General features: G+C 44.5%; 1 protein-coding gene across 1 annotated transcript in view; it reads left to right on the top strand.

The window, feature by feature from the left end:
- slc7a5 (solute carrier family 7 member 5) overlaps positions 1-11,068 on the top strand; it is a 68,088-nt gene extending 57,020 nt beyond the window's left edge. Inside the window, exons 6-10 of the mRNA XM_034177244.1 lie at positions 3,148-3,251; positions 3,355-3,451; positions 6,236-6,385; positions 9,401-9,578; positions 9,665-11,068. Of these exons, the coding sequence (XP_034033135.1) occupies positions 3,148-3,251; positions 3,355-3,451; positions 6,236-6,385; positions 9,401-9,578; positions 9,665-9,720 (585 nt within the window). The 3' untranslated portion in view covers positions 9,721-11,068. The remainder of the gene's footprint in view (positions 1-3,147; positions 3,252-3,354; positions 3,452-6,235; positions 6,386-9,400; positions 9,579-9,664) is intronic.
- The last annotated feature ends 13,551 nt before the right edge of the window (positions 11,069-24,619 follow it).

Consider the following 24,619-nt stretch of genomic DNA (forward strand, 5'->3'; position numbering starts at 1 on the left):
ATTGTCCTAATGAAATGTCCACCTCCTTTCATTGTCATCATTCTGGTAGATATTTATCAAGAATGTCTCGGTACATTTTTTCCATTCATCCTTTCTTCAGTTATATGAAGTTTGTGTCATCTGCTGAAAAACAGCCCCACACCATGATGTTCCACCTCCAAACTTCACTGTTGGTGTTTTTGGGGACATTTGACCTCCAAACATGGTGTGAAAGAGTTCAGTTTTGGTCTCATTTGACCGGACTATATTCTCACAGCAGGGCTGGACTGGGGAAATTTTTCAGGCCGGGCATTTTTAACCAAGACCAGGCCACCACCAGGTTTCGAAGGGGAAAAAAATTACCCTGCTGTGACAGTGTTTTTTTTTTTTTTTTTTTTGGTCCCTTAACCGATCAATGTGCACCAGGAGACACATACATTTTAACACTATAAGAAGCATTATGAAAAGTTCTCCTGAAATACAGTTATCATAGGCTTATCAAAAGTACAATCTATTGACAGTAGGTCACATTATTTTTTAGACATAATAAGCCGTCATTTCATTCAGCCTTGTTACTTAAATTTAGAAATAGAAATTATATAAAAACATTTGTTATATAAATACTGTAGGCTATACTATGAATAATATATCATTACTTGTGTGATACAATTCATCATATAAAGCAAGAAATGACTGGATGACTGGACCAATGACTGGATACAAAGGTTGAACTTTTGAAACTGCAATACACAAAAAGGCCACAAGATGGAGACAGTTGTCTATCTCGCTACAAGTAACATCAAGGATTTCTTTTATTACCAATTTGTGTTGCTAATCAACTTAGAGAATGACTCTCAATTTAAAGTAAAATGTTAGGTATGTGAAATTATGCCAGGACTTGGGAAAATACATTTTAGACAGGGACACCGTTATACCACGCCACCACACCGCAGACTATGCAAAACAGCATACTTCGTATGACCGACGCACGACTGTCACACAGATAGAATAAAGAAACAACCTGGCGGCGACAGCATGGTAGTTAGCCATGCACACCATTTGCACAGGTTACATTGCTAGGCTAGGTTACGTGACTGGCAGAGTTAGCACAAACGAAAATAATATCCAACCTTAATTCATATCTGAGTGACCCAGTTAGACAGCACTTTACTTCGGACCAGAAGATCAGAATGTCTGTCTCACACACAGATGTCTGATTTATGAACAAGTTAGGTTGCTGTTCATCAATTAATAGCTGAAGTTAACCTTCACTTACCGTCATGGCCGTAGTGGTCCCCGCCTCACTTTATAGTCACCCTTTCTTGACTTCAATGAAAATATATACTTGTTTTATAAAAAGTAAAATAAAGACCTCTTTCTTGACCTCATATTTAACTGTTGACAGCACTGTAACAGTAAAACGTGTAATTTCTAACCTACATTGTTAATAAATGTAACTATTAAATTCTTTCTAACATTTTTCTAACATTTAAATTTTCTCTAAACATTTTATGTGTCGAAATTATTATTATTTTAAGTAGTATTAGTAGTTGTAGTAAAAAAGGCTTCAAAACTGGACCTTTAATCTAGGCGGTGTTGTGGTGGTGGGGGGGGGGGGGGGGGGGGGGGCATCCTTGCCCCACGCCCCCATTCCATCTGGATTCGCCCCTGCTTTGGCGTTTGAGCACAAAGAATGGATAACATTTATTTATGCAGAAAACATGACCAGATTTACAGGTCAGAAAGTTTTATTGCATTTTCACATCATGCGCTCTCCAGAAAGAGAGTTTAGGTGCATTTGAGTGGAAAATAATGTTAGTTGTTGACGCGTCGCGGAGGATCAGCTGTTTTAACGTGCAGATACGGAGCGGCTCAGCTCAGCTCTAAATAAAGGAGGAAAAAAAGCATAAAAATGTCTTTGTAAAGCTCAGTACAGCTGTGCTGTTATCACCGCGCTTTAAGAGGTGAGGACGAGTCGTAGCTGCTACAAAAAAAAAAAAGCGAATGAAAAGCTCACAGCTCGCTTTACTTCGTAAAAAAAAAAAAATCTGTAGGCCATCAGGCCACTGGGCAAATGCCCCGTGTGCAATACTATCAGTCCAGCGGTGTCTCACAGTATTTCACAGGTTTGTCGAAATCAGAGGTCTCAAACTGATTCCAGAAAGGGCCAAGAGGGTGCAGGTTTTCTTTGCAGCCACCCACTCCACCAGGTGAGTGGGTGATTGATTCCGCCAGAAACTTTACCACTGCACTACCATTGCTAGTCTGTAAATGGTGCAGAAAAATGCCTCAACAAGGACATGGAGGAGGTGTGCTGTGTGAGGCCACTGCAGCCTGGTGCAAAGGCAAAAGATGTTTTATGTATTTCCACGTGAGGACAGCAGGCAGAGACACGCGCCTCACGGAGGAATGTCGTAAGCTCATGTCCTTCAAAACACAGTATGTGTTCTCCATCTGGGATGTCCAGGAGCAGATATCACAACAACAGAAGCTGTGAGCGGACACGCCCCCCGTCCGTTCAGCACCCAGACCAACGTGTCACTCTGTGTTGTGTGGTTATTCATTTTCATTATTTGTTATGTAATTGCGTATGTAGGTATTGTCGTAATTATTTATATACCTGTCCTGGTGGTGGTTTCTGTGTTTGTAATGTGTGCACTTCTTGGTGGTGAGTCTCTCTCTCTCTCTCTCTCTCTGGCCACGCCCTCGTTCTGGTGCTTTCCACACACACCTGTTCTCAATTTGCATCTCATCATCTGGGTGTATATTTACTGCTCATTTTGCTCTGCTCCTTCACCAGATTGATGCACCTAGTGCCTTCTCTCCACCTCTGTTTTTGTATTCTAGACCTGCTTGCCTCATGTGTGTTACGACCACCTGCCTGTATCACACTTTAACCTGATGTTCCTTGTTTTGTTGCTCTTGTTGGACTGCTTTTCTGTGTACCAGACCCCGTTTACTACCTCAGTAAACTATTTTTACATACAGAGCCTTTTGTTTGAGTCCTGCATTTGCGTCCAGCCTTATCCGTCAACCACACCTGATACACATAGGACATTGGACATTGTCGGTCTGTTGTTTAAATCTCTTTGTCTTCCCTCAAAGTATAGTACATGTATTGAATTGCTTCAGTATAGAATGTTGAGTACAGATTTCTGTGTCCTACAGGATTTTGGAAATAAGCATTTGGGCGTTATGGCTTGGATCATTCCCGTGTTTGTCGGTCTCTCCTGCTTTGGATCAGTCAATGGCTCTTTGTTCACATCATCCAGGTAACACACACACAGACAGACATTCGGATTCAGGTGTTTTTGTTAAAAGAGCTCATAAGAACATGATTCATCTTTTAGTCCTGTTCCTTTCTCTGACTCTCAGGTTATTCTTCGTTGGTGCCCGGGAAGGACACCTGCCCTGTTTGCTGTCAATGATCCACCCTAAACTCCTGACCCCACTTCCCTCGCTTCTGTTCACTGTATGTGTTCATTTCAATTTTTCTCATAAGTAAAGATAGGATGCAAAACCAGAAAACTATATGTATGCATGACACTGCAACCTTCTGCGGGTCACTAACCCCCAAGCAGTAAACGCTAAGTACTCATGGATCTGCAGAGCATGAAGGTCACAGTGAGCAGGAGTCCCAAAGTCCCTGTGCATAAAGAGTTTAAGGTCTAGCTCTTACCCACCCCACACCGGCGATAATGGCATGGAAAAGTCCCATCTAACAGGAGGAAACCTGCAGCAGAGCAGACTTCATGTCTAACAAAACAGAATCCAGAAGGTGCAAGACGAGATTGACACGAACATGCAGCAACTTACAAATGACAAGTTGTATGTAGCTCCTTGTGCAGAATGGAAAGATTAAAATTCATGAACAAGTGTGATCTAGTTGGTAGAGCAGGTAGGTCAATGGGATAGGAATTTGGCTACTAATAAGTAGACCTCAGTTCGATTCCCGGTCATGTTACCTGTCTGTTGTTGGACAAGTCACTTCATCTGCATCATCCCAGTACACCCAGCTGTAAATGGGTACTGCCCTTGGCTGGGGGAGAAACCTGCATCTATGACTCCCAGTTCCCACATTGGCACCAGAAGATCAAGTTCAGAGTCTCACAAAAACGTTGTGGAGATTTGGTTAGACTCTTTCTCTCCGATTGTTCTGTCTGAGTTATTTTCATTAGTTACTTCATCCAAACCATCAACATGTTTATTAGACCCCATTCCTACCAGGCTGTTCAAGGAAGCCCTACCATTAATTAATGCTTCGATCTTAAATATGATCAATCTATCTTTATTAGTTGGCTATGTACCACAGGCTTTTAAGGTGGCAGTAATTAAACCATTACTTAAAAAGCCATCACTTGACCCAGCTATCTTAGCTAATTATAGGCCAATCTCCAACCTTCCTTTTCTCTCAAAAATTCTTGAAAGGGTAGTTGTAAAACAGCTAACTGATCATCTGCAGAGGAATAGTCTATTTGAAGAGTTTCAGTCAGGTTTTAGAATTCATCATAGTACAGAAACAGCATTAGTGAAGGTTACAAATGATCTTCTTATGGCCTCAGACAGTGGACTCATCTCTGTGCTTGTTCTGTTAGACCTCAGTGCTGCTTTTGATACTGTTGACCATAAAATTTTATTACAGAGATTAGAGCATGTCATAGGTATTAAAGGCACTGCGCTGCGGTGGTTTGAATCATATTTATCTAATAGATTACAATTTGTTCATGTAAATGGGGAATCTTCTTCACAGACTAAGGTTAATTATGGAGTTCCACAAGGTTCTGTGCTAGGACCAATTTTATTCACTTTATACATGTTTCCCTTAGGCAGTATTATTAGACAGCATTGCTTAAATTTTCATTGTTATGCAGATGATACCCAGCTTTATCTATCCATGAAGCCAGAGGGGACACACCAATTAGCTAAACTGCAGGATTGTCTTACAGACATAAAGACATGGATGACCTCTAATTTCCTGCTTTTAAACTCAGATAAAACAGAAGTTATTGTACTTGGCCCCACAAATCTTAGAAACATGGTGTCTAACCAGATCCTTACTCTGGATGGCATTACCCTGACCTCTAGTAATACTGTGAGAAATCTTGGAGTCATTTTTGATCAGGATATGTCATTCAATGCGCATATTAAACAAATATGTAGGACTGCTTTTTTGTATTTGCGCAATATCTCTAAAATTAGAAAGGTCTTGTCTCAGAGTGATGCTGAAAAACTAATTCATGCATTTATTTCCTCTAGGCTGGACTATTGTAATTCATTATTATCAGGTTGTCCTAAAAGTTCCCTGAAAAGCCTTCAGTTAATTCAAAATGCTGCAGCTAGAGTACTGACAGGGACTAGAAGGAGAGAGCATATCTCACCCATATTGGCCTCTCTTCATTGGCTTCCTGTTAATTCTAGAATAGAATTTAAAATTCTTCTTCTTATAAGGTTTTGAATAATCAGGTCCCATCTTATCTTAGGGACCTCATAGTACCATATCACCCCAATAGAGCGCTTCGCTCTCAGACTGCAGGCTTACTTGTAGTTCCTAGGGTTTGTAAGAGTAGAATGGGAGGCAGAGCCTTCAGCTTTCAGGCTCCTCTCCTGTGGAACCAGCTCCCAATTCAGATCAGGGAGACAGACACCCTCTCTACTTTTAAGATTAGGCTTAAAACTTTCCTTTTTGCTAAAGCTTATAGTTAGGGCTGGATCAGGTGACCCTGAACCATCCCTTAGTTATGCTGCTATAGACTTAGACTGCTGGGGGGTTCCCATGATGCACTGAGTGTTTCTTTCTCTTTTTGCTCTGTATGCACCACTCTGCATTTAATCATTAGTGATTGATCTCTGCTCCCCTCCACAGCATGTCTTTTTCCCGGTTCTCTCCCTCAGCCCCAACCAGTCCCAGCAGAAGACTGCCCCTCCCTGAGCCTGGTTCTGCTGGAGGTTTCTTCCTGTTAAAAGGGAGTTTTTCCTTCCCACTGTCGCCAAGTGCTTGCTCACAGGGGGTCGTTTTGACCGTTGGGGTTTTTCCGTAATTATTGTATGGCTTTGCCTTACAATATAAAGCGCCTTGGTGCAGCTGTTTGTTGTGATTTGGCGCTATATAAATAAAATTGATTTGATTTGATACTGTTGGGATTTGGGAGGGACCTTTGTACAATTTGGTAGTCAGTCGTCTTGAAACATGGTGAAAAGTTGAACCAGTGTCAGCTAATTGTTGTTGTTTTCTTCCCACCTCTTCCTCTCTCTCCAGTGTTTGATGACACTCTTCTATGCCTTCTCCAACGACATCTTCTCCGTCATAAACTTCTTCAGCTTCTTCAACTGGCTTTGCATCGCCCTGGCAATCATCGGAATGATGTGGCTTCGTTATAAGAAGCCTGAACTGGAGAGGCCAATCAAGGTGAGCAATCAGATTAAAGAGCAAACATTCAGGATTACGGACTGACCAGGTTCCTCTTTTTCTCGAGTTTACACCGAAAAATGGGTTTAGTCGGTTGGAACGCATTTAAGGCAAATTTGAAGTCTTCTTTTGATAAAAAGTGGAACAAGGAAAACATTACTAATGTAAAGCAAAGGGGATGATGAGAGTTTGAAAATGAGCCACTAGTAAAGGTAATAATGGAATAAAAATATAACACCTCATAATGGCATCCGAAAAGAGCAGGAAAAGAAACATTTCTGAAACAGAAATCAACGCGCTTGTGTGTGGTCTTAACAGTGCCATGATTAAAAACAATAAATGCAGCGAGTAGCAACAGTAGGTGGTGACGACCCGACAAGTAGTTTTGACCGCCAACATTCATAATGACCAATGTCACTTATGGACTAAACTTTAACAAACTTACCACAAGAACCAGCATAAAACTTTCAAAACACAGAATAAGTAGACAATTATTTACTGTTTCAGTTGTCCCAGAGTCCTTTTTCCTGCTGTGATGCCACCACACTGCTGTCTTTACTTGGATAAAATCTCTCTAACTGAAATTTGAGCAGCAAAAACAACACAAGCATATTCTTATTATAAAATTGGAGAAAATAAACAGTTGGCTTCATTCCGAGAGCAACAGGCCAGGTGGGACTTCAGGCCTTGTCCATGGCAATAATCTAGTCATGTCCAGAACTATAAAGTAAAACTCACATATAATGGATTCAGGTGGAATTTTATCCGTTTTAATCTAAATCTGTTAAATGTATAAAACAGACAAAATCTGTATAAAATGGACAAAATCCATTAGACGTATAAAACGGACAAACTCCGTTAATGTTTGTAACGGATTAGTTATAGCCACAAGGCACCGAATGATTTACGGGGAATCACAAGTACCAGGCTTATGTATTTCCTTGATAAAACATAGACAGGAGTACAAGGTGCGGTGTAAGATGAAAAGAAAAGTGGTAAAAGCTAAGAAAAATGCATTTAGGAAGCTGTACTTATTTTATAAACACGACCCAATCTCAAGACCATGGATCCCCACTAGTAGCGCACTAGTTTTGGAATAAGGCTGTAATATAACAAAATGTGGAAAAAGTGAAGCGCTGTGAATACTTTCCAGATACACTGTGCTTTCAGGTCTGATGATGTCACCGCTGACTCCCAGTCAGCTTCATTTTGGTAGCATGAAATGTTCCTTGTATATCTCAGTCCGACCAACAAAGATCTATTCAATAGATGAACAGAAAAGAGTTTAAAGGACATGAGAGGCTGGGTGTGTGTCAGCTGGTAGTGAAGTTGTTTATAGAGAAGGAGGCACCTTGAGGCTCCTGATTATAACGGTGGCTGCACAACGACTCGTCACGCGAGGAATCGAAGAAAACTACACAACAGTGTGTGTTTATATGTTTTGCTTTTTGTATTTTTGAGTGTGTGCAGCACTGATTGTCCCTTATTGGATTGTGATGTTTGTCCTGATTGCGTTCATCTGCCAGCTGGCAGGAGGCGGAGCTTGTTGGCACAACAACAGTGTGTGTGTGTGTGTGTGTGTGTGTGTGTGTGTGTGTGTGTGTGTGTGTGTGTGTGTGTGTGTGTGTGTGTGTCTATTGACCTCGACACCTCGACATCTCTCTTTCTCTGTCCCACTTTGTTTCTCTCTCTGCTTTCTTTGACCGTCACATTCCTGCTGGGCAGCAGATTTGGAGCAGAGCTTCTAAAAGATGTCACTAATTTATCACAGTATTTTAGAGATACATCAGTAGTTTTGTTTGACCAGATGACCATTTCACAATTCAGAGTTTTTAGCCTTTGATCAACGCCAAGTGCCCGATACTACACCCAGCATGAAGCAGTGCAATCATTACTGGTGTTAGTCCCCGGGCCAGATAGGTTGGTCACTACCAGCCAGGGTGGCAAAACATCTGATATGCCATTTTAGTCACATTTCTATACAGACTTGAAAAAAGTAGGCAGCTGTAGCCAGGTGGGTTAATGAAGGATTACATAGGGACACGGTCAAAATTTTAAAATCATCAAATCATATTGAAAAGTATACCATATTATTTGTCTGATGATAAAGGTTCCAAAAGGGTATACTTTGGACCGTCTGTGACTAAATGTTATGGAGGTATCGGATAAAAACTGCAAACATGGTGACAAAGTACAGTGGTTAAAAATTAAAGATGCTCCAAGTTTGGTAAAAAAGTGAGGAAAATTATTGGTGGGCTCATAGGATTAATAAGTGGAATAGTTTTGACTGTTGAATGTTTGTTCTCCAAACTAACGGTCAAACAAAGTCAGCGTCCATTGAAATGTATGACATTTGTTACCCTGTATTATAACTAAGCATGACCGATGACACAAAGATCCTTTTTAGAAGACATGAGGTAGCAGAAAGTTACGGCAGACCACCCAAAACCTGGTCTAACGTTGAGTACAGAGTTTTATATTCAGACACGACTTATGTATGGGTTTACAACACGCTTTACCCCGCAATCCCTCAGTAGCAAGGAAGATTCTCTTGGTTGTTTGCTGGACAGGATAGTGGAATTCTCCAGGGTTGATCCAGAGAAGCCTGTGCGTGGGTATGTTTAACGTGGGAATGTGGTTGCACACCGATAAACACAAGGTCCTTGACAGATCTTTCGCCTGTATTAATGGCTGGGAAATCCCAAACGATTGGGGTCTGAAGACCTGCTGTAGCATTCATTTGCCTTCACAGCCATTGGGTTACAAGCCATCACCTCCTCCACCATTGAGGACTTCTTGTATCGTCAGAGCCCTTTTAGCTGTCTCGTGTTCAGGGTTCTTGTTGGGCTGTCATGGCTACTGTTGTGGCCACAGGGCACACAAGGTCTCCACTGTACTTCACCTCAACAGGCAATCTCCTAACTGATCCCTTACCCAGATGTCACAATGTAGACAAGGGGTTGGATTTTGACACCCAGCACAGGGGAGTTAAAAACAATTTTGTCTTTTCTGCAGGTGAACATCCTTCTACCCGTGAGTTTTGTGCTCGCCTGCCTCTTCCTCATCATCGTCTCCTTCTGGAAGACTCCCATTGAATGCGGCATCGGCTTCGCCATCATCAGCACTGGACTGCCCGTCTACTTTTTCGGTGTCTGGTGGCAGAACAAACCCCAGTGGCTCCAACAGGGACTCTGTGAGTAGTGCGCCTGATGGTTGCTGCCATTATTTCACGGTTTTTGTTTAGGTATTTGTCACTCCTGTGCATTGTGTGTTTTGCAGGTTCCACCACAACGTTTTGCCAGAAGGTGATGGAGGTAGTGCCTCAGGAGACTTAAACAGATGTGAGGGCCATCAGCCAAACAGATTACACCAACCCTGATCTCTGACATCACTCCTGATCAGGCTTGACCTCTGTCAGCCTTTTTCAACACAGACACACACCTGGGCTCACCTCGTCTTCGCCGTTGTTTAGAGTAAATGTTTTTGTTTTGTATTTGTACAGTCATTAACTTTTCTTTGTAGTTTTGTTGATGTCTTTCTTTGAATTTTGGTCGTTTCCGTTATGAATACGTTCACATACTGTCTCTTCTATTTATAACACTGTGCCTTATTTGGCAAATGAAGATGGAACTGATTCCTGTTCTGTTTCTGAGGCCGCCATCAACTTCCTGTTAGTATTGACCTGCTAACAGCTATAGTCTTCAAATATGTGGGACTTTTACAACCTGTAGCTTCTGAAAAAAGCCTCCAAGCTGCCACTTATACACAGAAGCATGGAAATCTGTGGGGATAGATTTGGTCTCTGGGTTCGGGTTGATTTCATGATCGTCTGAGTTTTTGCATGGACCCATTTGTCCTGCTGTGTTTTTTGACCTCAGGTCGTCTGCGCTGCTGTAGCCACTTTCAGACGCACTTCATGTTGGCGATCCACCATGAGTGTCATTTCTTAAAAGTCATGCTGCCAGTCTTACTACTTTGTGTCCGTTAAATGGTGTTAACAGCCAACATCTCAAAATAAACCCAAACCCTAAACCATTTCAGAGAGAGACAGGCAGCCGATTAGACCAGGGAAGGGCCACAGGATTCCACTAAGGGTCAAGACAATGCAGGTTTTCCTTCTAACTGATCTCCTCAGGTGGTTTTACTGATGAACTCCTGTCTTCAACTTAAAGTCTTGATCATCTGTGGAATCACCTGGTGAGCTGACCAGTAGCGAGGAAACCTGTGCTGTTTTGACCCTTTATGAACATCCCTGGATTAGAGCCTTGTTCCAAATGCAGGTGTTTGCCACCCTTCCAGAACTGCCAGTCTGTTTCTGGCGTGCAAAACCTTATGAAATTGTCCATCTTATTATACTCTGTAGAATGTAAATACTGTACAAAAAAATCAGGTGTCAGCACAATATCAGAAGTGGTCAACAAGACATGATATGTAACTGTAGCCCTAGACCTCTGAAAACCATTTCAACCACATTTAGCCTTATTTGAAACCTTGTAGTGGCCATGGTGACAGGCAGGTTTCCATAGACTGGAGGCTATAGTGATGGGGTTGACTTCGCTGTGGCAGAATGTATTAGCCACGTGGGTGTGCAGAGTTAAAGCTGTAACCTCTACATTATGCAGAACTGTAAAGACAGAAGTATCCGGTGAGTACAGACTTTGTGGTCAGTTGCTGTTTTGGAGGACTTGCACACATGGACACAGCTGTCACCCAATGGAATTTTGGACTTCTTCTGTGACAGACCCTTGAAAGTTGTCAGTTTTGTTAGAGGTATCTGTGATCATGTCTCTCACCACCTGTGGTCTAGTGACCCTCAGTCTGTTTACAGGGGAATCAAAGCATTGTGGGCAATGGCTCGGCTCTGACAGATGACTGTCGGGTATCACCAGAGGCAGAGGTGGGACAAAGTCACTGTCAAGTCATTCTCAAGTCATCAATCTGCAAGTCCCAAGTAAAGTCTCAAGTCAGCTTGTAAACAGTTGCTGGTCATTATGACTTGAGAGTGACTTGATGGTGCTTTGTCCCACCTCTGACCAGAGGTGTGGTTCTAGTGGCCATTCCTCCAGTCAGTTGCAACCCATCAATCATTAGTGCAACTCCAAAGGTAGTGAAACAGCTGAGAATAGGCTAAGCTCCAGGGATCCATGGTATGAGCTGAACTTTTCAAGGTGGATGGAAATTATGTTCACCTGCCATTGCAAACAGTTTTTTCTTTCAATCTGGGAGGAAGGTATCATACCCACAGAGGAGAAGAAAGGACTTTATGTCCCACACTGGGAAGGAGAGGGTGCTCTCTGCCAGAAAAGGTGCTTGCAAGGACTGTTCTTAATAGAATTCAGTCTCACTTATTTGCAACTTAGTTTTATGCCCAAAAAGTACCATATAATATCTTTGTAAGTACTCTTTGAATGCAAGTGTGAATATCCAGCCTAGTCTCACACATTTTTTTCGTTCTCCCGTTACGAAATTAGTCACATTTTTGTGATGCATTTTTTTGGGTTTGTTTTTACTATTTGTAACTCTAACCATAACTCCCAGTTTTGTCCACAGTTTTGTGGTTTCAGTGGATACCCTGGTTGCAGCACTTGAAAAGTTAAGTGAAGTATTGCACAGTCTGGGTTTGAGATTGTCCTGCCTCAAGATGAAGATCCAAGCTTTTAGTGACTTCCTGGACTCGGCCATCTGTATGTAGAGATACTGACTTATCTCTGCAGTGACGTTCATGTTTTGGGGTCCTCAGCCTTTGAGATCGAGAGATGCCTGGAAAAAGATTATGGACTCATGAGATCATTGGATAGAGGTGTTTGGTGGTGCCAGTAACTAAAGTCCAAGACTTTTGGGTCTTGGTGCTGCCTGTCTTACTGTATGATTGTAAGACCAGTGATCCAAGAAGACAACTGGATGTCCTTGGTACCTTGTCTCTTTGGAGGAGCCTTAGCTACAGCTGGACTGACTTTATGTCACTCAAATGGTTGCCACTTGCATTTTAAGGGAACATCAGCCACAACATTTTGACATCTCAAGTTTAATTCCTCATGGAACCATCCCTAAATCCAAATTCATGACTAATGCAATTTTTTTTTTTTTTTTTGCCAGAAATGGGCCGTTCCATGTTGGGTTTTGTTTCGATGGTCTTGATTTCAGTCCCCTCACCATAGCAACAGCCTTAAATCTTCAAACACCTTTGTGTCTTTTCTGCTGTTCGCTCGGCTTGTTGTGCAGGAAATGTTGTATTATTAGTTTGTTTTCTTTGTCGTCGTTAACCTGCTGGCGATGTTGTTGCTGGTTAGTTGTTCGTGATCCTATTGGAGGATTAGCATTTATTAATCTTGACTTACTGAACCCGGCTCCTTGAGCACCATGAAGTATCTCACACTGAAAACATTTCCGACTACACACTGGACAACACTGCCGCGTCACACTCTGGTAGTGTCGCACACGAGGCGTGTGCACATTAAAATACAAGCAAAAAACAGAATGAATGACATCACAGGTGGTATTCAACATGGCTGCATCCAACACTTGAAGTTGTTTATTTTGACAATCGTTAGTTAAGTCATAAATTAAGTAGTCCGCAGAATGCCAGAAAATAAATGAAAGAAAACGCCAACATGATGGTCAGACTGGAACTTAATGGAAACAATGGTCCAAATTACAGAAATGCTTTATTTGAAATGTAGCTCCTTTAAACCTGGTTAAATGAGTTCAGCATCAGTTTAAACCTGTTTAGTATCAGTTATCAAGCAGCTAATGTCAATACTGGAAAAGTAATGGCTTCTTTTGGTGACTGTTGAATGAAAGAGGTTTGTCTAAATTAACAAGTCTGGACAAATATGATTTAAAGTGATTTAATAACTTGTGTGTTATCAATTGAAGCACTTTTTAAAGTTGGCCCAACAATTCTTGATTTGTGTGTGTGTATTTTGTTTCTCTTTTTTAAACCTATTTTAAGTATTTTGAAGCCGTTTATCTTCGGAGTGCACTTACAACCAGATTATCTGTAATTTAGCCATTTTAAAGCCAATTTAAGACATTTCAGATTTAAAGACAATAAAAATAATGTCTGACATTGTGTGGTGGAAAAACATTTTAAAAACCATTTTATTAAAAGAGATTATCAACTGCTGATATCATATGAACCTGGAACAAGTCCATATTTTTCTTTCGGTGAAGGATTTGATTGTTAAAATACGTATTGATTCATTTGTCATTGACTAACTGATGGTTTGGTTAAATATGTCCTCACTTGCCACTTTATTAGAGACGTGTTGGGTGAGTGCTTATAATATAGATGGTTAACTGGGTAACACATTTGTTTTAATAGCTGACTAGGTAACACTGGTTATATGTTTTAATAGTTAACTGGGTAACACATTTGTTTTAATAGTTGACTAGGTAACACTGGTTATATGTTTTAATAGTTAACTGGGTAACACTGGTTATATGTTTTAATGTCTGTAAATGCAAAAACGTTTTTGTAAGTATTTTGTGAAAAACAATTACACCTGTTTTCGTCATCATATGTTACAACACTGAGTGATGAAAACGTGGGCTGCGTTAATTTTGAACGGGTTTCTCGGTATCGTCCCACATATTTCTTAGAAATGCTAAAAGTTTGGTTTTGTTGAGATTTTGTGATAGCAGAGACATTTGTTGAGATTCAAACATTTCGTCCATCACTCACTGGGTTATTTTTTATTATTATTAGATTTTGTGTGTGTGTATTTTACCGAGTCTGTGTGTTTCTATACGTTGGAGAAAAAGGTCAAACGGTGAAATGGAAAATCGAAAAAACGTGAAAGAGGAGGGATTTATTATTATTTTATTTGTCAGAGCCGATACCGGCTGAGGCACAGCATGAAGTCATTAAAGCTCAAATGGGTAATTTTTATTTATCTTTTTTTTCCCTTTATTTGTTTTCTTCTTTTTTTCACATACAAATGGTTTAAGAAAATGTTAGTCAGAAAGTTGTCATTAACTTTGACCCTGACAGTTGACCAAAAATTACTAGTTACTGCTGCAGCGTTGTTTCCATGGAGACGTGATCACAGGCATGGAGTGGTTGCCATGGAGATGATGCTGGGACTAAGTCTAACCTTTCTAACACTCCAGTCCATGGGGAAACTAACATAAATAGAACTGTAGAGTCCTTATTTATTTATTTTTAGGCTACGTGTTTATTGTTGGTAGTTCTACATTGTTTACATGGCATGTTGTCAAAAATGCTTTATAAATAAACTGATTTTATTTTCCACCTTTGTGTTGGGCTTCATTTTTTCTGTATGTGTCTGTGTGTTTACAAATCAAGTTGTAATTGTTTTTTTAGGCGATATGCAACTTCAAAGTATAAGAATAAATTGTGTAATACAAAAAAGTGATGTGTGTTACACAAATTCTGCATTGACAACAAGCTGCTTTATTTGGCTTTTAAAAATAGTATTTTATTATTTATTTAGTTAGTTAGTTTTTACCAATCTGTCCACATATATTCTGTACTGTGTCAGTTTTAGGTGCACATCATGTGCCTAAAGCCTTTTTTTTAATGCTAAATATAAATGAGTAAAACAAATGATGTCTCACCTTTTATGCATTCAGGTGTTTTTTCTGCATTTTATAGAAAAATTGCATTCTTTTGTCTGTTTTTTACAAACATTTTGCTTGTGTTGTGTGGGCCGCTGAAGAGGAGGTACTGCTGGCCCACCACCACCAGAGGGCGCCCTGCCTGGAGTGCGGGCTCCAGGCACCAGAGGGCGCTGCCGCCGACGAAGGCTGTCAGGGTGACAGCTGTCACCCATTACTAGACACAGCTGACTGCACTCAGGACGGAGTATATCAGCAGGACAGCGTCTCCACCTCAGTGCCGAGATATCGCCTTGAGATTAAGGTAACCTTCTTTGCTAGTATATATATTGAGGACTCTGATAAACCTTGCTAAACCATTTCAGGACAGCTGATTACAGAAAGCACCTTGCTTGGATAAGTACTCACCTTCCTGCTTCATTATTACAAGAGGTGGAGGCGGCTTCTCCCCTCTCCGTCTACTGGGTGCTGTCGCATCCATACCTGTGTGTTTGTGCTCTTTCCCGCCAGCAGTACCGGATCCGACGAGCGAAGGCAGTGGCCACCTGGGAATTCGGGACTTGGCGGTTCCAGTACTCCTGGTTTTCGGTGGCAGAGGAAATCTGGGTGGTTCCGGTTCGACTGGGACGGACGTCTCCTACCTCCGAGCCTGCCCACACAACACCAGCAGATTTCGACTTACAACTCTAAAGTATTAATTGTTGTATTGGTTGTGCCCTGTTCACAACAGTAAAACTTGTTATTTCACCTTTCTCTATTGTCCGTTCATTGCGCCCCCTGTTGTGGGTCCGTGTACCTACACTTTCACAACAGGATATCTCGGCCAGCGTCATGGATCCCGAGGGGCGTCAACCGGCTGTTGAACGGCCAATGGAAGAACAGGGCGCAGCGGCGGCTTCGGGAGGGGTAATCGGTGAGTTGCAGCGGATCCTCACCGCTTTCACCACTCGGATCGATTTTATGACCGAGCAGCACGTTCTCCTAAACCGCAGGGTGGAGGCTCTCGCCGCACAAATGGAAGCGCGCCCTCCGGGCGCCGCTGCGGCTCTCCCTCCCGAGGACCCTGCGTGTGAGAATGACGTTCCACTGGTTGTTCAACGGCCCCTTCCTCCGTCCCCTGAAGCATACATAAGCCCTCCAGAACCGTACGACGGCTGTGTGGAGACGTGCGCGGACTTCCTTATGCAATGTTCGCTCGTCTTCGCTCAGCGTCCCGTGATGTACGCAGCTGATGCTAGCAGGGTAGCTTATGTAATCAACCTGCTTCGCGGGGAGGCACGCGCTTGGGCTACAGCGCTCTGGGAACAGAGCTCACGGCTCCTTCAGTCATACGACGGGTTTGTACGGGAGCTCAGAACGGTGTTCGATCATCCCAACAGAGGAGAGTCCGCTTCAACCGCATTACTGTCCATACGACAGGGACGTCGGAGCGCAGCTGCCTATGCAGTCGCCTTCCGCATCGCGGCAGCGAGATCCGGCTGGAATAGCACTGCCCTCCGCGCTGCCTTTGTAAATGGATTGTCTCTGGTCCTAAAAGAGCACCTGGTGGCTAAAGACGAACCGCGGGATTTAGACGGGCTCATTGATCTGGTCATACGGCTTGACAACCGGTTAGAGGAACGTCGCCGGGAGCGAGGCGAAGGGCGTGGCCAGGCACGGGTCGTCCCTCTCCCTTCCGGGTCCGATCGAGTTCCGCCGTCCCCACGCTCCTCTGTTCCGGCGCTCCGTGCGCTTACGGCTCCCCCTGCTGTCGAAGCTATGGACACGAGCAGGGCAACATTTAGGGCACCTGAAGCACAAAGGAGGCGGGCCCACGGAGCTTGTTATGTTTGTGGCTCGAGTGAGCATATGGCAAACGATTGCCCCGAGCGGTTAAACACCGACGCCCGCCCCTAGAGACTGGGCCAGGGGTGGGCCAAAACATGCACGTGGGACACACCCACATTGCTACACGACTCCCAGTCACGATCCTATATGAGGATTCAACCCTGAAAGCCCCAGCACTGGTGGACACGGGCTCTGAGGGGAATCTGCTTGACAGCAGATGGGCCAGGGAGATAGGGCTCCCTCTGGTGGCTCTTACCTCGCCTGTGCAGGTTCGGGCACTAGATGGCTCCCTACTCCCACCAATCACGCACAAGACACCTCCAGTAACTCTGGTGGTGTCAGGTAACCACCGGGAGGTGATCGAGTTCTTCGTGACTCAGGCCACCTCCCGTGTGGTTTTAGGGTTTCCATGGATGCTGAAGCACAATCCCCGGATTGATTGGCCGTCCGGGGTAGTGGTACAGTGGAGCGAAACCTGCCATCGGGAGTGTCTCGGTTCCTCGGTTCCTCCTGGCTCCCAAGCTAAGGAGGAGGTCCGAGTCCCGCCCAATCTGAAGGCGGTGCCAGCGGAGTACCATGACCTCGCTGACGTGTTCAGCAAGGATCTGGCCCTCACGCTACCTCCCCACCGCCCGTATGATTGTGCCATTGATTTGGTTCCAGGCAGTGAGTTTCCGTCCAGTAGGCTGTACAACCTCTCACGGCCGGAACGCGAATCCATGGAGACCTACATCCGGGACTCTTTAGCTGCCGGGTTGATCCGGAATTCCACCTCACCGATGGGCGCAGGTTTCTTTTTTGTGGGTAAAAAGGATGGCGGGCTTCGTCCATGCATTGATTATAGGGGGTTGAACGAGATCACGGTTCGCAATCGATACCCGTTGCCCTTGTTAGATTCGGTGTTCACCCCCCTGCATGGAGCCAAGATGTTCACCAAGCTGGATCTTAGGAATGCGTATCATTTGGTTCGGATTCGGAAGGGAGACGAGTGGAAGACGGCATTCAACACCCCCTTAGGTCATTTTGAGTACCTGGTCATGCCGTTCGGTCTCACTAATGCTCCCGCGACCTTCCAAGCGTTGGTAAACGATGTCTTGCGGGACTTCCTGCACCGGTTCGTCTTCGTGTATCTAGACGATATACTCATCTTTTCCCCGGATCCTGAGACTCATGTCCGGCATGTCCGTCAGGTCCTGCAGCGGTTGTTGGAGAACCGTCTGTTTGTGAAGGGCGAGAAGTGTGAGTTCCACCGCACTTCTTTGTCCTTCCTGGGGTTTATCATCTCCTCTAACTCCGTCGCCCCGGATCCGGCCAAGGTTGCGGCGGTGAGAGATTGGCCCCAACCCACTAGCCGTAGGAAGCTGCAACAGTTCCTCGGCTTCGCTAATTTCTACAGGAGGTTCATCAAGGGCTACAGTCAGGTAGTTAGCCCCCTGACAGCCCTGACCTCTCCAAAAGTTCCCTTCACCTGGTCGGACCGGTGCGAGGCCGCGTTCAAGGAGTTGAAACGGCGCTTCTCGTCTGCACCAGTTCTGGTGCAGCCCGATCCTAGCCGCCAGTTAGTGGTTGAAGTGGATGCCTCGGACTCAGGGATAGGAGCGGTGCTCTCCCAAAGCGGGAGGACCGATAAGGTCCTTCACCCGTGTGCCTATTTTTCTCGCAGGTTGACCCCCGCTGAACGGAATTATGACGTCGGCAATCGGGAACTCCTTGCTGTGAAAGAGGCCCTCGAAGAGTGGAGACATCTGTTGGAGGGAACAGCCGTGCCATTCACGGTTTTCACTGACCATCGGAACCTGGAGTACATCAGGACCGCTAAGCGTCTGAACCCCAGGCAAGCCCGCTGGTCATTGTTCTTTGGCCGTTTTGACTTCCGGATTACCTACCGCCCCGGGACCAAGAACCAGCGATCGGATGCATTGTCCCGGGTGCACGAAGAGGAGGTCAGAACGGAACCGTCGGATCCCCCGGATCCCATCATCCCGGAGTCCGCTATCGTGGCCGCCCTCACCTGGGACGTGGAGAAGACCGTCCGGGAGGCCCTGACCCGTGTCCCGGACCCCGGAGACGGACCAAAGAACAAACTATACGTCCCACCAGAGGCCAGGGCCGCAGTCCTAGACTTCTGTCACGGTTCTAAGCTCTCCTGTCACCCAGGGGTGCGAAGGACCGTGGCAGTCGTCCGGCAACGCTTCTGGTGGGCATCCCTGGAGACCGACGTCCGGGACTACGTCCAGGCTTGTACCACCTGTGCCAGGGGCAAGGCCAATCATCAGAAGACCTCAGGGCAGCTACAGCCACTGCCCGTGCCTCATCGCCCCTGGTCCCATATCGGCCTGGACTTCGTCACGGGTCTCCCGCCGTCCCAGGGAAACACCGTCGTCTTCACGATAGTGGACCGTTTCTCCAAGGCGGCCCACTTCGTGGCCCTCCCGAAGCTCCCTACGGCCCAGGAGACAGCGGACCTCCTGGTCCACCACGTCGTCCGTCTGCATGGCATACCATCAGACATCGTCTCCGATCGCGGTCCCCAGTTCACCTCACATGTCTGGAGGAGCTTCTGCCGGGAACTGGGGGCCTCGGTCAGCCTTTCGTCCGGGTACCACCCCCAGACCAACGGGCAAGCAGAGCGGGCCAACCAAGAACTGGAGCAGACACTACGCTGTGTGACAGCCGCGCACCCGACGGCCTGGAGTACCCACCTGGCCTGGATCGAGTACGCCCACAACAGCCAAGTGTCATCAGCCACCGGCCTCTCCCCGTTTGAGGTGTGCTTGGGGTATCAGCCCCCCTTGTTTCCGGTGGTCGAGGGAGAGGTCGGTGTGCCCTCGGTCCAGGCCCACCTACGGAAGTGCCGTCGGGTGTGGCGTGCTGCCCGCTCTGCTTTGTTGAAGGCCCGGACGAGGGCGAAGAAACATGCAGACCGGCGGCGGGCCCCGGCCCCCACGTACCGTCCTGGGCAGGCAGTGTGGTTGTCCACCAAGGACATTCCCCTTCAAGTGGACTCCCCCAAGCTCCAAGAACGGTACATCGGTCCCTTCAAGGTTGTCAAAGTCATCAATCCCGCCGCAGTGAGGCTTCAGCTTCCGGCCTCACTGCGGATACACCCAGTATTCCACGTCTCCCGGATAAAGCCCCATCACACCTCACCCCTCTGCACCCCGGGTCCGGCACCACCTCCTGCCCGGATCATCGACGGGGAACCGGCTTGGACCGTGCGCCGGCTCCTCGATGTCCGTCGAATGGGCCGGGGTTTTCAGTACCTGGTGGACTGGGAGGGGTACGGCCCCGAGGAGCGCTCCTGGGTGAAGAAGGGCTTCATCCTGGACCCGGCCCTCCTGGCCGACTTCTACCGACCCCATCCGGACAAGCCCGGCCGTGCGCCAGGAGGCGCCCGTTGAGGGGGGGGTCCTGTTGTGTGGGCCGCTGAAGAGGAGGTACTGCTGGCCCACCACCACCAGAGGGCGCCCTGCCTGGAGTGCGGGCTCCAGGCACCAGAGGGCGCTGCCGCCGACGAAGGCTGTCAGGGTGACAGCTGTCACCCATTACTAGACACAGCTGACTGCACTCAGGACGGAGTATATCAGCAGGACAGCGTCTCCACCTCAGTGCCGAGATATCGCCTTGAGATTAAGGTAACCTTCTTTGCTAGTATATATATTGAGGACTCTGATAAACCTTGCTAAACCATTTCAGGACAGCTGATTACAGAAAGCACCTTGCTTGGATAAGTACTCACCTTCCTGCTTCATTATTACAAGAGGTGGAGGCGGCTTCTCCCCTCTCCGTCTACTGGGTGCTGTCGCATCCATACCTGTGTGTTTGTGCTCTTTCCCGCCAGCAGTACCGGATCCGACGAGCGAAGGCAGTGGCCACCTGGGAATTCGGGACTTGGCGGTTCCAGTACTCCTGGTTTTCGGTGGCAGAGGAAATCTGGGTGGTTCCGGTTCGACTGGGACGGACGTCTCCTACCTTCGAGCCTGCCCACACAACACCAGCAGATTTCGACTTACAACTCTAAAGTATTAATTGTTGTATTGGTTGTGCCCTGTTCACAACAGTAAAACTTGTTATTTCACCTTTCTCTATTGTCCGTTCATTGCGCCCCCTGTTGTGGGTCCGTGTACCTACACTTTCACAACAGCTTGTTGAAAGCAAAGCTTTTAATTTGCTCATTGATTAATGAAACAAAAACGTGACATTTACTTATTGTGTTGGAGTCAGAATGTTTGAAATTGGGTTTTGGGTTGACGCACAGATGAATGAAAAATCAACAAAATTACAAAATTAAATCAGGTGAAGGCGAAGCAACATTTTTTAATTTAAATTTGTACTTATGTATTTAGGGCAGCACGGTGGATTAGTGGTTAGCACTGTTGCCTCACAGCGAGAAGGTCGTGGGTTCGATTCCCGTGGCCTTTCTGTGTGGAGTTTCCATGTTCTCCCCGTGTTTGCGTGGGTTTCCTCTGGGTGCTCCGGTTTCCTCCCACATCCAAAGACATGCGGGTTAGGTGGATTGGAATCTTTAAATTGTCCGTAGGTGTGCGTGTGTCTGTGTTTGTTTGTCTGTTTGTGGCCCTGCAACAGACTGGCGTTCTGCACTGCAGTGACCTGATATCTTTGAACTTTCAGTGAATATCACTTTGGTTTGTCTATGTTCTGTTTTGTGACTCTTAAATGACCTTTCATTCCGCTGTGTAAAAACACAATGGAATGTTGGAATTACTGTAAGTGGGAAGAAAGAAAGCAGCCACCTTACCCCCCCAACACACGCACTCCCCCTGCACACTGAACTTTTCATGACCTTTTGACCTCTTGTGACTTCCTGCATCCTCATTTAAAGGCTGAAATCCCTTCAGAAATCATGTTTCCTGCTTCTGTTCCTGCCAGTACCTGGACACAATCCTGGGAAGTGTTTGGTGCTCATGACGTTTATTCTACACTTGTGTGCAGAATCAATGTTTGTCTTTTTAATCTGAGTTTGTCTTGAAACGCGTTTGTGATTTGACTGCACGGAGCGAGGTCAACGGTTTGATAAGAACATGGGAGAGGAGAAACCATGGAAATGATCTTATTGTTCCCATGGAGAACTGGAGCGCCACACTCGTAGAGCGCAAACCTCCACCATGGTCATCATCCTGTTGCTTCTTTTTTTTTAATTAAAGAAGTGACTTTTCATAAGTTAAAATATAATACAAAATATAGATCAAAAGGGGATTTCAATGTTAAAATCTATCTGCTAAATCTGCAATACGAATCAGATATGGATCAAACTTAGTCTGTTCATTGAGAGTGCCAGTCTGCACGTCACTGTCACAAATGAGAGTGACAGAAGCACTTCTGATTGAGATATGATGCAAAATGTACACCAAATGTGTTTGCCATATTAAATTCAAATGTCCACAAAATCCACATTCCAGATCCGGATCAAACTTTGTCAGGTGATAGTGTCAGTCTGCACCTCACCTTCAAATATGAGAGTGATTGGGTCACGTTTGATTAAGATATAATGTAAAATATACATTAAATGGGGTTTTCAATGTTGAATTTAAATGGCCACAAAATCCACAATCCAGATCAGATCCAGATCAAACTTTATCAGGTTAAAGTGTCAGTTTGCACCTCACTTTCAAATATAAGAGTGATTGGGGCACATTTGATTAAGATATAATGTAAAATATACACTAAATGGGATTTTCGGTGTTAAATTCAAATGTCCACAAAATCCACAATCCGGATCAGATCCAGATCAAACTTTGTCAGGTGATAGTGAGTGCCAGTCTGCACCTCACTTTCAAATATAAGAATGATTGGGGCATGTTTGATTAAGATATAATGTAAAATATACATTAAATGGGATTTTCGGTGTTAAATTTAAATGGCCACAAAATCCACATTCTGGATCAGATCCAGATCAGACTTTGTCAGGTGATAGTGAGTGCCAGTCTGCACCTCACCTTCAAATATGAGAGTGATTGGGTCACGTTTGATTAAGATATAATGTAAAATATACATTAAATGAGGTTTTCAATGTTAAATTTAAATGGCCACAAAATCCACAATCCGGAGCAGATCTGGATTAAACTTTGTCAGGTGATTAAGGGATACCATCTTCCATACTGATCTCAAATATGAAAGAAATTTGCTCTTTTTTGACAGAGTTATGAATTTTTGAGCATTTGTTCAATGTTAAAGAAAGGGATTTAAATTAAAAATTAAATTAAATTAAAAATTAAATAAAAATTTCACAACATATAAAAAAACCCCATGAATTTCAGCATTTGAAGTAAAGATTAGATGTTTTCTTTATGTACAATCCTTCCAGCTGACCTCTGAGCTTGTTTTTCCTTCTTTTTCTCACACTCTGTTGGAGTGTGAGAAGAAACCAGAGAGCAGCGTGAAGGCCTGAGGGAACGTTCACACCTGTGAGCTCTGATTTTCTCTTCCTTTCCAGAAACAGTCTTTACTGTCTGTGAGGGTTGAATAGAATAGACTAGCTGTTTATTGTTATTGTACACTGGGCATACAACGAAATTAGAGAAAGCATCGCTCTTCCAGTACAAGAATAAGACACTTATAAAATAAAACATATTGGAATTAAAATTATATATATATATATATATGACCATGTGAGTGAAGACATGACAGTGGTAAGTATGACTATTGCAGTTGGTTGGATTCATCTTTGGATTAGGAACCCATGGGGTGGGGGTCACACCTGTTCATTCTGTTGCTTATGAATCTTTTGCCAGAGGGTAGGAGGCAGAAGAGACCCTGACCCGAATGCGGCTGATCCGAGCAGATTTTCTGTGCTCGTCTGCGGCCACAGGGAGGTGGCGTTGTCGTCCAGAGAGGGCAGGGGGCAGCTGATGATGTTCTGACCTGCTTTGCTACAAGTAATGAATATTCTGAATGAATGTATGTTTTTTTTTAATGAAGTATGTTAATAAAAGACTAAATTTTTCATTTCTAAATGCTGTCATCATTTTATTACCCTGCCTGTTGGCGAAGTGGAAACACAAGGTTATTGTTTTCAGTGGTGTGTGTCTGTGTAAGGGAACTCAAAAATGGATGGATGAATTTCCTTCAAAGTGGGTGGGAACATTACTTGAATGGATATCTAGAGGTGCTTAGATCTTGGAGCAGTTTGGTCAAAGATCAAGAAAAACATGGTCTGGAAAATCACCTTCCTCAATGGATGATCCAAAGTATACGTTGATCAACAAAATATTTGTGATTGATTGGTCATCAACAAGTAAGTTGGCCATAAGGTCAAGGGACATTTTTAGACTCATCTTATTTTAACCAAAAGTTAACTTCTCAAATGAATAAACAGTCAAGACCTTGCTGCACATTTGAGCAGCTTTTGTTTCCATCTAACGCATGATGTGACTATTTCAACTTGAAAGTGAAAATTCATAAAAAAAAAAAAGGCATTTGTAAATGTTAGAAATGTGAAATTTTAGTTCATTGATTAATTTTGCATGCATTTTTTTGGTATTTGTTGTTATGTGTTTGTGTATGTGTGTGTGTATTGTATCTGTGTTTATGTGTGCATGTAGGTAGCTATATGTGTGTATATATATATTTTTATAGTAGTATAAGGGCTGGGTATTTATGTATTTATAAGCTGTGTTTCTGCTCTCACCCTTTCGGTCAAACGGGTTCATTGTTGAGTTGTTTTGTTTTGAGTTTTTGTTATTGTTGATTTGTAACTCAGCCACATGGGGTGTGCAGCCAGTACATTCTGAGTGCCGGTCCCAAGCCCGGATAAATAAGGAGGGTTGCGTCAGGAAGGGCATCCGGTGTAAAACAAGCCAACCCAAC

This window comes from Thalassophryne amazonica, chromosome 8, assembly GCF_902500255.1.
Source record: "Thalassophryne amazonica chromosome 8, fThaAma1.1, whole genome shotgun sequence".
In the NCBI taxonomy this organism is placed as follows: Eukaryota; Metazoa; Chordata; class Actinopteri; order Batrachoidiformes; family Batrachoididae; genus Thalassophryne; species Thalassophryne amazonica.